Source organism: Salmo trutta, chromosome 5 (genome assembly GCF_901001165.1).
Source record: "Salmo trutta chromosome 5, fSalTru1.1, whole genome shotgun sequence".
NCBI classification, from domain to species: domain Eukaryota; kingdom Metazoa; phylum Chordata; class Actinopteri; order Salmoniformes; family Salmonidae; genus Salmo; species Salmo trutta.
This window is the reverse complement of record NC_042961.1, coordinates 54,616,421-54,628,841: the sequence shown is the minus strand read 5'-3', so window position 1 is coordinate 54,628,841 and position 12,421 is coordinate 54,616,421. Positions and strand designations below refer to the sequence as shown.

The 12,421-nt window shown below is 42.0% G+C and overlaps 1 protein-coding gene across 1 annotated transcript; it reads right to left on the bottom strand.

Annotated features, from left to right (window-relative positions):
* Positions 1-484: 484 nt before the first annotated feature.
* On the bottom strand, positions 485-10,940 carry LOC115194543 (E3 ubiquitin-protein ligase TRIM7). Its single transcript, XM_029754301.1, has 8 exons — positions 10,687-10,940; positions 6,471-7,061; positions 5,996-6,091; positions 5,374-5,607; positions 4,846-5,008; positions 3,085-3,111; positions 1,984-2,357; positions 485-839 (listed from the first exon to the last, which is right to left on the bottom strand). Exons 2-8 carry the CDS (start codon positions 7,050-7,052, stop codon positions 627-629), a joined length of 1,689 nt encoding a protein of 562 aa, XP_029610161.1. The 5' UTR covers positions 7,053-7,061; positions 10,687-10,940; the 3' UTR covers positions 485-626.
* Between the last annotated feature and the right edge of the window lie 1,481 nt (positions 10,941-12,421).

The following is a 12,421-nucleotide window of genomic DNA, read 5'->3' as shown; positions in this document are numbered from 1 at the left end:
ACCCAGTTACTGTGAGCTCCTGCCCAAGTCTAGCACTGCATGTGCCTAAACCATGGCCGTCTGAAAACATTACTAGCAGTCAACCCTTGATTCCTCCATCCTGGGAAAGAGTACAATTTCATACCCGTCACGTAGTCTCCTCCTCAAAACCGATTGGAGGAAGAGGACAGAGGGGAGGGACCCCTGGCTTACTCATCCAATGGGTTTTGAGAATGAGACTAGAGGACACGAGGAATATGCAATTGAGAACTTCCCCTGGGTCTCCTCAACTCCATTAGAGGGGAAGACCCAAGCTCACTCTTTCAGACCTCCTCCAATAAGATTCATTGAGAAAACAGAGGAAGGACAGAGGAAACAAAGAAAAAAAATAAAAATCTTCAAATTCAGCTCACATTAAATGAAAATAAGGCAATGCCACTATACGGTCCTGTTAGACGGGAAGGGAGAGATCGGTTTTCTACATGCAACAATAAGGAGCTCGAGGTAAAAAATGTTTGACTTTTATTAAGACATCTTTAAAAACATTTTTTTAACTGGATAAAAAAAAAATTGACAAGAAAACAAAAAAAAATAGTGATCTTGACCAGAATTCTCCCTCAAAATGCTTGGACTGGCACTGAGCATCATCATCCACGTAGGTGGTTTGTGGCAGTCAGGGGTCTAACAATCATGATGTGGTTGGCAGGGTTGTCTCCAGGACTGAAGAAATCAGGGCTGAAGACAGGGAAGAGTCTTTCATTGGTTGGCACGTTGTGGTATGTGTAGAGGTGATGACCGAAATTTGCGTCGTAGAAAGACACGCGCCGCTCCAGCCCATCAAAGTATACACCCAAGTGTGCCTGTAAAGTATGCAATACGTTTATTAATAGTTACTTAAGTAAAATTGTATTTGAATAAAATTGCCCCTCCGGAATAAATACATTTGACTTGAATTTAAAGGCGTAGATATGATTCCGGATTTAGCCTCCGTTTCAATTCCTCTCATTAGGAAATGCGACAGAGCAGGATTTGGGTTTGAGGCGTGCTTTGATGTGGGCCTCGAGTGCGCGCGTGTGTGTGTGTGTGTGTGTGTTCGAGCAAGGGAAGCATTTGTACTTTCCCTGCCAAAACCCACAGTTAGTCAATCACCCTTCTAGAAAACTTGAAAGTGTCTAACCAGGTCATATATGGAAGTAGACTAGTTAGCAAGCCAACTTCTTTCGCCATTAAGCTTTCCGTCAGCTGGTATGCTACTGTGGCAAAGTTGGTTTGACTTTGGATAGCCTATCTGTGGGGCTAGTTAGGGACCATCAATAACTTACAATGGAACAATATCTCCAATGCAACAATATCTTCATGTTACACACCTTTTAGTTGTCTCATTAAATGGTTTCAATATGCATACACATTCCTACAATGTATAGTTGGTTTGAGGTTAAGAAAAAAAATAAGCTATTGACCTTTTAAAATATTGTCCCATGTACATAGTGTAATTTACTGATGGTCTCCAACTAGCCCCACTGTCAAACCAAAATAACCATGGGCATTACGATCTGGTCGTGTTCAGCTGCAGCCAAATTGATGGCAACTTGAGTGATGCCAGCTGTGGGCAGGATTGAAATAAACCCAAGGAGAACTTTCACAGTACCCCTTCAATCTGTGACATACATTTTTTCCATCTAGCAAATCTCAGTTTTGGACTAAAATATTTTTTTCAATTATTCAACTTTGAGACTGGAATAAAATGTTTGACTCATATCTACGCCACAGAGTGATCGAACATTAGAAATATTCAACTTGTATCTTCAAATATTCATCATGACACTTTAAAAGGCTAGCTCCAAAAGACATGCATGAATCAGAATGAGAGAACCTTGTGTGATTGTGCCCTCTCCTGGTGAAGAACATTTAAAGTATAGTCATATTTATTTAACCATAGAGCTGTACTAGACTCAAGTGCACTTTGGGCCAAGTACCCTCTATTCAACTATGCCATCAACATACCATGCTCCTTTGTGTTCCGATGGCCACAGGGGTTGTGTTGGTGGAGGGCCAAAGCTTTCCCCCGCGGTGTACCAGGACCCAGAACCCCTTCTCAGGGGTGAGATCCACCCCTCGTGATGTCATGGAGGATTTAGTTGCCACACCCACACACCACACACCAGATCCCGTCCAAGTCCAGTCCTCCACCTCCACCTCCCAGTATGCTCGGTGGCTGCTGAACCACTGGGTGGCGAGGACGCACAGCACCTGGGTGAAGCGCTGGGCAGACAGGGGAAACATCTGGCCCATCTTGCGCCGGTCCACTCGGATCTCACGTGATGCCCGTTTGAACAGGAGCGATGGGTGGGCTGTGCTGGGGTCAGGAGTCACCTCAACTGAGAGGAGGAGAAGAGAAAGGGGAAAGGTAGGGCTAGAGGAACGCAGCAATCAATTGTTCCTAATTCTAGATATTTGGCCGGCAGATCCAAAGGTTAGGTAAGGGTTCATTTTGGGAGGGTGTATGGGTAGAGGACAACTTTATGATCCATGGTTGGATTCATTTCAATAGCAGACAAATTCCTCGTTTTGCCATATTGTACATTGCTCTCCATTATTTAAAAAAAATAAATCATTACCACAGTATGACCCAATTCTAGCTCCAAAAACAATTAAAAAAAATAAAAATGAAGTAGATTGTGCAAATTTATTGGTACATTGAATCATGTCGAGCACCATAGTTTAAAAACTCTGTGGGTAGTGCTAAAACAATGATGTCATAGCTGAATTCCTCCATCTTTATACACCTTTGCCATTATAGACAAGTGTATATTTGTCCCTGGTACATAAACAAGTTCAGTAAGGGTTAAGGTCCAAGTTAAGGATACATGAGGTTTACAGGCAGCACCTTCATTTGGGGAGGACAGGCTCGTAGTGAATCGGAATGGTATAAAACAAACAGTTTCCATCTGGCTGATACCATTTACTCCATTCAATTATTATGAGCAGTCCTCCCTCGCCGGCCTCCTGTGATGGGGTTAGCAATCCACCTTCCAGAATCATTCAAAATCTGCTGGGTGTATACAAAATATAAAACATGGGAAGCAGAACTACACCTTCGCTCACCTGTGAACTCTTTAACCACAGCAATCTCTGTGGGATAAACACACAAAAGGTAACATTTTTTATTAGAAAACATACAACCGCAAAATGTTGAACATCTGGGCCCATTTTCACATGTCAGAGTAGGAGTGCTGAACCAGTTGTTCCACTCTGCATGTATAAACTGACTCTTTGGCTGTGTTTACACAGACAGCCCAATTCTGATCATTTTTCCACTCATTTTACTTTTGACCAAATCACATCATTTTTTCCCCAGAGCTGATCAGTCAAATGACCAATTAGTGAAAAAAAAAGATCAGAACTGGTTTGCCTGTGTAAACGCAGCCCAATTGGTCATTTGACTAATCAGATCAGGGGCACATTCCTCTGCCCAGGTGTTGCAGAGGCATGCCATATCTTACAACGCCTGATAGCTATTTTAAGTATAAGCTAATGACATATGTGACCCGTTTCAAGAAGCTACGCATATGTTTCATGTCACTACTTCAGATGAGGCATCAAGTTATTTTTTTAATCAAATTTGTTTTGGTAGAAATGCCTTCTGGAACATAGGAAATTTCTGTAAATCTGTAAATACAAATACAGTTGTTGAAATTATGACCGCAGTTGGTTTAGCCACAGAAAAAAATACAGGAACCGTCCCGCTAGCCATGATTGGCTGAGATAATGGATGGACTGGATATTCCGAAATATGCATTTGGGTAGGTCTGCCAATTAGCATACTTCTGTCTATAACATGACCTGCTCAGTATGTGTGGATAATCCTTTCTACTGCACTTGAATAAAAAAATAATATATATCATGAACTTAATGTCGCATTTCTGACCTGAAGTTAATAGCGCTATCGACAAAGATCAGTGGGAAATGTTGTGATGACTACTTTCTGGAGGACTTACATGCCATGCTGACTGACTTAAAAAAATAAATATCAGTGGAATGCCTGGTGGAAGCAGAGATGAGTCCCAAATGTGGAGAGTCGAAAAGAGAACACAGGAGGCTGTTGTACAAAACACTTCTCTCCATACTAACAGCTAGCTAGCGTTATGTGTATGATCTGTGTTGCAATATTATTTTTTATCTCAGTAGGCCACTTGCATTGCTAGCTATAGCCACATTTTTAGCGAGGTAGCTAACATTGAACTTATATGGTTAGCTTTAGTTACCTGCAGATTCATGCATGGTATTAAGAGTTCAGATTATGGTTCATTGTTTAGCTAGCTACATGTCCCAACAAAATATTCCACTATGCAAGTAACCATTTCACTGTACCGTTTACACTTACTGTATCCTGTGCATGTGATAAAGTCCGTGTTTACCAGAGATGGTAAAGTGCAGAACATGACCCTGCACAAAAGTCAGATTAGGATATAGGCCAAGACCTGGAGTTTCCTTATTGTAGGCCACTACTTTCACCACTTTAGTCTTGAAATGTTTGGTTGTTTACTACATTACCGTATTCTCTCAGTTTAGCACATGCCCTCACATGTGAATCCTTAAAGAGTCTCTACTTTTATCCAATGTAAAACATTTTTTTTTTAAATCACACCATTTGCAATATAGGCCCGAATCCAGGTGGTGGGTCACTCGACTGCTGCCCAACGGCACAGTCGAGCAACCATTGGTTTATGTATGCAACGCCTGAGCAGGGGAACGTGACCCATATCTTTGCCAATAATTGGAAAACATGTTAGAACTGCCTGTGTAAAAGCAGCCTTTAAGATCTAAAAAGCTGAACTGACTACATCAGACTGAGAAAAAAAAGACCTGGGACAGCATAGCCATTTGTAGACAAGTAGCCCATCTTGAGTAGTTTGTCAATGTCTTTCATTAAGGTATTCAGAAGGTTTCCCAGTTGGTCCTTGAGGATGTTGATGCTGCATTGTCCTCTGACCCCATCTGGAAGAGCAGAAGGGAGAGAGGGAAGAATCTGAAAGGAGAAGGAACAAAAGAGAGATGGAATGAATGGGGTTGAACATACAAGCAAGTTGACCCGCAACAATGCCATGTTTAGATTCTCCACACTTGTACCCTTCTTGGATTTAAAAGCATTAGCTTTTTGTAAGCATTGGCTGTAGGAAGTTTCCACCATAGCTACATCTGTGACTTGGAGTGTAATTCAAGAAAACACTTTGGGAGAAGTGGAAGCGATTCAGTGTGCAACCAATGGCCATGTTCGAGAGCATCAAAACCATGATGCATAATTAGTCAATTGTGACAATGAGTAGTTATTTATGGTTGCAAGGGGATTTGCAGATAAGTCACTCTGGACTCAAGTCGGCTGCAATTACTCACATTAAGAAACGCAAAGGAGTCTGAGGAGCCAATCAGCTGCTCCAGCTCAGCACCTCTGCTCGTCAGAGCTGTTATGTCATCTTCAAGCACACGTCTCCGACAGGAGGCTGTGCTCTTCATCTCAACCACCCTCCTACAGGTCTCAATGTTGGAGCGATCACAAATCAGCCCCACCTTGCTGACCAGGTCTAGTCGGAACCCATTCACAAACCGGATCTGGCTCGTCGCTACATCCTGCAAGGGGGCAAGTACACAAAACAGATCTAGGAGGTGTTTTCATTGATGTGATAACTTCTGAAAGTTCCAGATAGAAATACAATAGATGGACAATCATTTAATCTCAATCAGCATGTTCTACACAACACATTTCTATCTGAATGTTCCAAAGCATTACACCATCCTGAACACATCCTAAGGCAAAATAGATTCTCTCAGTAGGCACAACAGTGGAAGCAAATGCCCTGAAGCAGTGACTAACCCAAGTGCATAGGGAAAACTGTCCCTGAGTCTTTGTAACCCCTTGTGCGGTTTTTTGGAATGTTTTACAATTGAATGCTACGGCAAAAGATGGCACAATTACAACGGGTTCTGACTATAGCCAATTCAAATGAAAAAAACTCACCTTGCAGTGAAGGAATGAAGAGTTGAATTGCTCTGCTTCTTTCCAAGTGGCCTTCAGCTTCTCCTTTACCTCTGCTTGGGCCTCAGTCAGCTGAGCCTGAAGTGAAGACCATAAGTGTTAGCATTAGTGCTGGGATGGAGAGAGGAAAAAAATAAATAAAAATAAATAAAAAAACAGTCCCCATGGGCATATTCATTAGGCACCAAACTAAAGGAAAAAAAAAAAAAAAAAAAAAATGGATGAAACACGTGAGGGACTACTTGAACAATGTTCTGTTCCAAAATGTTTTGATATGGTGTGCCTTAATGAATACAAATAAGGACCAGGATCGAACAAAATCATTTCACATCAGAAACAAGCATTTATTGGACAAGTTCAGGAAAGGCCCTCTCGGTTTCAGTCAGTTTGCTTCCGTTTGTTGCTTAGTGAATCCGACCCTGGATTGAGGAAACATTTCTCTAAAACTCATTCTTACCTTTTGAGCCAAGAACTCTACCTGCATCGACACAACCTGGTGGGCCGGCTCCGGGTGAGCGTCACACACCCCACACAGCATGGTCTTGTCGGTGCGGCAGTAACGCTCCAGGAGCCTCTCATGGTTCAAACACATCCTCTTCTCCAGGTTAGCCAGGGGCCTGACCAGCTGATGCCTGGAGAACCGGGCATTGTGAACCATTTCATGCTCCAGGCAGTACGACGACATACACACCAGGCAGGAAATGACAGCCTTGGTCATCCTAGATCCTAAGCACGCGTCACAGGAGACCTCTCCCGGAGCCACAGTGGGCCTGTCTACGGCCGCGCCGCCACTTCCACTCGCCCCCTTGAAACTTTCCACAAGGTCTCTGAGGACTATGTTGACCTGGATGGTGGGGGTAGGTGTGAACCTCGTATTGCACACAGCACAGACTGCATAGTCTCCACTGCTGTTCCAGTCACCCTCGAGACAAGGCTTGCAAAAGCTGTGTCCACATGGGATTGTGGCCGGGTTGGTGAAGACACCAAGACAGATGGAGCACAGGAACTGGTCTTCTGACATGGCGCTGTAAGACGCCATCTCCTCAAGCTGGGTACAACCGGTTAGAAAACATTGAAATAAATTTAAGTTGCACATGAATTAGTCTAAGGCAGTCCAATTCCGATAACCTTCCCTAAATGGGTCTTTTGTCCAATCACATCAGATCTTTTTCACAGCTGATACGATCGGTCTAAATATCAATTAATGAAAACATATCAGAATTGGGCTGCCTGTCTAAACGCGACTAGCCTGTAAATATTGCATTGACAAAAAGTAATGTGAATACTGAAAATAATAAGGTTGGAGACAACCAAAAACTGCCACGTTGTACAGCCTATTGTTCGCACTCACATTTTTGTCCCAAAATTATGGTAAGGTAGCAAAAGTTTTAGTGACTTAAAGTAACTGCCCAGAGAAAATTGCACTTTCAAAAGTTTATATTCTGTTCTCATATGCAAACTTGCGATGCCAAAGCATAAATTTAAATAAAAAACAAAAAAAACATCTCAAAGACAGTAAATTTGTTTTGCCATTTCCTCAGAACATGATGTCATCTCCCTAAGGAGAATGAGTTGGCCAATCAGCAGCCCAGAAGAGGATGAGCTGGTCAATCGGTAGTCTACTTGCATTCATATTTTTTATGACAATATATGCCCACACCATTGTTAGGGGTACGTACACACCACAGGAGGTTAGTGGCATCTTAATTGGAGAGGACGGGCTCGTGTTAATAGCTTGACTGGAATGGTATCAAATGCCATTTGACCATTCTAGCCATTGTTATGAGCCATCCTTCCCTCCACAGCCTCCAATATTGCTTCCGAGTGGCGCAGCGGTCTAAGGCACTGCATCTCAGTGTAAGAGGCATCACTGCAGTCCCTGGTTCGAATCCAGGCTGCATCGCACCCGGCTGTGATTGGGAGTCCCATAGGCCGGCACACAATTGGCCCAGCGTTGTCCGGGTTTGGCTGGAGTATGCCTTATCGTAAATAAGAATTTGTTCTTAAATGACCTGCTTAGTGAAAGGTTAAATATAAAACTACTCCAACAGATAATCTGCTTTTTAACCATACCAACCATTCTCTCATTATTATTGGAAGGACAACTAATTCAGTCTTATTGTAAGTAGTTACAGGTCATATTTCATTGAAATCTGGAAACACTGGGCAGTTACTTTAAGTGAATAGGATCTAGTTAGGAGGGCTTGAACTAACAGAACAAATATGGTGAAAAATACAAGTTTTATTTACAGTGCAGCCCAGTGATAACAGTGCAAAAGAAAACGTAACAAAAATATTTGAGCTTAAATGAAGGCAAAATGACAACGTTGAAAAATACAAAACAGTAGAAATAGTCTCTCTTGGACACAAAAAGATTTGGATAACCTAAAAATCAGACCTAACTCACGCAGCTGAGCATATAACAAGCACGTCAACACACATGAATGGAAATCTGCATGTGTAGCCTGAGCTTGAACAGATACTCCCAAAAACCTAGGCCTATAGGCTATACAAAGACCAGCCAAAAGATGCAATACAAAACGCTAACAGACACCGTTTCCAATGCTTGGCATGGGCAGGAGCTCACCAGAACTGAGTAACAGCACCTCAAATGTTCGGCTTGTGTTGCTCTTATAGATTATACTTTTAATATAGTGGAACTCCTGCACCTAAATATAAACAGTACCAGCTCCCAAAATGAGTAAAGGCACCTATATCAGTCCAAGTCACCTATATCAGTCCTAAGCATGAGTGAATATATAGAATTTAACAATCATTCAGTAACTGCATAAACCAATGCATTTTACCAGAGTCACCAAGACAGGTGATGCACGCACCCTCAAAACATGAGACGGGAACACTAACACACGCTGGCTTGCTGATGCCATGTATTGGCTATTGAGGTTTTGAAGCCACAGTTCGGCCATACTGGCACTCTCCGATAGGAGCAGTCCTCCATAGGAATGAATTAAAATTCTAACGTGTTTCAATTAAAGGTTAAGGACAAATTACATTTGTCATCATGGGGACAGTAACCTTAGTAATCTCCAGTTTTACCCATTGTTAATTTTGTTTAGCTCACAATTTAATTTCAAAAGTATTTATTACAGTGTCTAAGAATTAATGCAGCAAAAATGAATGTAGAAATTAACACATGCTTTTCTTTACCTTCCAAAGTGTTTTTATAATGGTGGGTGAATACCAATATGGAGGTGCAGTGGCTTAAACACACGGATAAATAAAGGGGAGTAGTCATTAGGTGGTGTTGTGGTTTCATCTCACGTTCAGTATGCTTTAGGTTTGTTCTTTTGTATCGTTTCATTATTAAACTCACATTCTGCATCACTTCCTTACTCCTGGCGTATATGTTACACGCACACACAATTTGTATATATTTTCCACTAAACCTACCACCACTAGCCGAATTGGAAACACAATTTACTACGCAAGACTTATTTGATGAAATCAAAGTGTCACAATGGCTCGGTTGTTACATATGCACTGATAGGTGGACGCTTGTGGAATTTCAAAAATAAAAAGATCAGTTTCCCGTTGTCATAGAGACTCATGGACAATTTTTTGGTTAAATAGCAATAATATTTAACCCATATAAAAGTCAGGAACAAATTCTTATTGACAATGACGGCTTACTTGTAAAGTCCCCCACAGTCAAACCCTCCCCTAACCCGGACGACTCTGGGCCTATTGTGCACTGCCCTATGGGACTCCCGATCTTAGCCGGATGTGATACAGCCCAGGATCAAACCCAGGTCTGTCATGATGTAACCGATGTGAAATGGCTAGTTAGTTAGCGGTGGTGCACGCTAATAGCGTTTCAATCGGTGACGTCACTCTCTCTGAGACTTGAAGTAGGGTTTCCCCTTGCGTTGCAAGGGCCGTGGCTCTTGTGGCGCGATGGGTAACGATGCTTCGGTGGGTGTCAGTTGTTGATGTGTGCAAGGGTCCCTGGTTCGAGCCCGGGTTGGGGCGAAGAGAGGGACGGAACCTACACTGTTACAATGACACCTACTAGCACTGCCTTACACCACTGCGCCACTCAGGAGCACAAAGGACTTCCACCATTTTAAAGTAGGCAACTGATGGGGGATTCATACAAGTCGGGAACAATCAGCCAATTAAGAAAGAAAATGGACGATTTTAAAGTGGAGACAGCCTCATTGGCACTGCCCATGTTGTCACAGATCCTTTAATGCACAGATACAAAGAGGAGTCCTCTATCTCTGAGACCCATTGGCAAGAATGGCCCCACGTTCTCCTGCCTTCCATCTTTGAGAACATGCATTTCCATTAAAGCATTCACTCGACCATCTTGTCAAAATATGGCAATCTTTGATTTTACCAGAGTCACCGACATAATAGATAGTGACGTGCGCTCGCACCCTTAAAACAGCGCAAAACTGTGACCACAAACACAGGTGGACAAACGATTGTTGCAATAAATGGTTACAATGTTACAACAACAAAAAATTGGGGAAGTCCTTGTGTTGTAACTTAACAAAATATAGGCTGTACATGGACGCAAGTGCTTAAAAGTTGTCAAGAGTTACATTTGTGTTTGACTCAGTTGAGAGGAAATTAAGGGCCTTGTGAATGCCATGTGGGGATGGTGCGGCATAGATCACATTTGACAAAAGTATTCCTTTGAAACTCACCTGTCTATGTATGCAGAACACAGCTCACACGGAAACAATTATCTTCCGCTTCTGGGGAGAAAACACAATCTGATGAATTTCCTTGATTGAGTTCAGGTGGCATTTTGAAGACTGGTAAACTCCTCCCTCTTTCATGAAAAAAAACCCACATCACTGGAAGTTTTTAGTATGGGTATGTGCTCAACAACCATTGGTCACACCGTACAGGACACATAATGAAAACATTGTAACGCTTTGTCCCGGGCTGCGTTCAGTACGTTTTTAAATTAAACAGAAACAGTGCTGACCTGAATGACCAATTGAAAAACGGGGAGGGTTTGGATTGTGGGTTGGGGAACGCCGTCAACATGGCCACTTCCGTTTAAATACGCCACTCATTGCTTCACCCACCGGATGGGAGAAAACATACCTCAAAGTCTGTTCAAGAACGTACAAAAACATTTTGGGGGAAACGTGTCATTCGGTACAAATAGTTCCTCAACGTAGCAAACGTTCAAGCGAACTGAACGCACCTCCTGTTCAGAAGTAAAACTACACTGAAGAGGCACACAACCACAGGTAAGGACTCTAATTTTAAACAAAAAAAGGTTTGTACTGATCATTTAAAATGGAAGGAGACAACATCACATTCATTAAAAGGGCAAAATGCAGTTGCTATATCCATTTTTGGACTTAAATTAATAAATTAATCATACAGTATATACCTGTTGATTCTTGAAAAATATAAATTATGACTCATGAGCTTAGTTCAACAGTACCTGATCAGAACCCAAAATACAAGCTTGTTTTAGTCCAATGTTTGTCAACAAAGTAAATGTAAACAAACTGTATACCATTAAAACATTGTTAAAACTATATTAATTTTGATATCATTTGATATCATGGATAGTCAGTCCTTTCATCCATAACTCTATCAGTTTGCGAGTGATTACATTTCTCCAGCACAATCCCTCAGCTTTTTACCGAAACAGTGGTGGGGAGTATGTTGTGTTACTGTTTCAACCACTAACTGCCCCTTTAAACCTTATCAAGGATAAAACACCATAAACCACAAAGGTGTATTTCCATTGTGGTCCTCTTTGTCAACAAGATGGTAAGATTGACACTGAGTATGCTGTACTCTCAATGTTTGTCTAAATGTTTTCCTTGTTATATATTATCAATACGGAACTGCCCAGCTAGGACATTTGATTCTTTGGAAGTTCTGGGAATGTAATTTTTTGTGTTTTTTCTTTCCTGGGAAAGAAGCCATATGTTTGACTGTTAAAACTGAACGTAAAAATATTGCCTGTTCTGGAAACATACATTTTTAGGTTGCATGGAGATTCTGAGAATGTGAATGTTTACAATGGTTCCCTGAAAGTTTTCTTACTGTTTTTTAAATCTGGCTGAGAATATCACAGCGAGATCAAACCACAACTGTTGGATTCGCTGGGCTGTCACCTTTCATGCCATCTCATGCTGTCTCACAGTCGCTCAGAGGAAGAGCAAATCTATTGTTTTTCTGGATAGGCCGTAAAATGTGACTTGTCACTCCCTATGCAAATGTAGGATATGAAACTTGACACTTCAAGTCAGCTCCGCTTAGAAAGTGGGAGCGGAGAGCAGACAGACAGGGCTTGCTGAAACTATAAGGCACGGGACCCTACGCCGTTCAGAGTGCTTTGTACACCAAAATGTGAGTCGGAACCAGTCCAGAACCACTCAACATCACCCATATAGAGAACTTCACATG

Bases quoted from the DNA above. Each gene is read 5' to 3' on its own strand.
- LOC115194543 (XM_029754301.1), bottom strand. From the start codon at position 7,052: ATGGCGTCTTACAGCGCCATGTCAGAAGACCAGTTCCTGTGCTCCATC. The intron at 5,009-5,373 runs GTGAGTAATTGC...TTCTCCTTTCAG, and splicing joins ACTCCTTTGCGTTTCTTAAT to ATTCTTCCCTCTCTCCCTTC. The intron at 2,358-3,084 runs GTGAGCGAAGGT...TCCTCCTCTCAG, and splicing joins TGTGGTTAAAGAGTTCACAG to TTGAGGTGACTCCTGACCCC.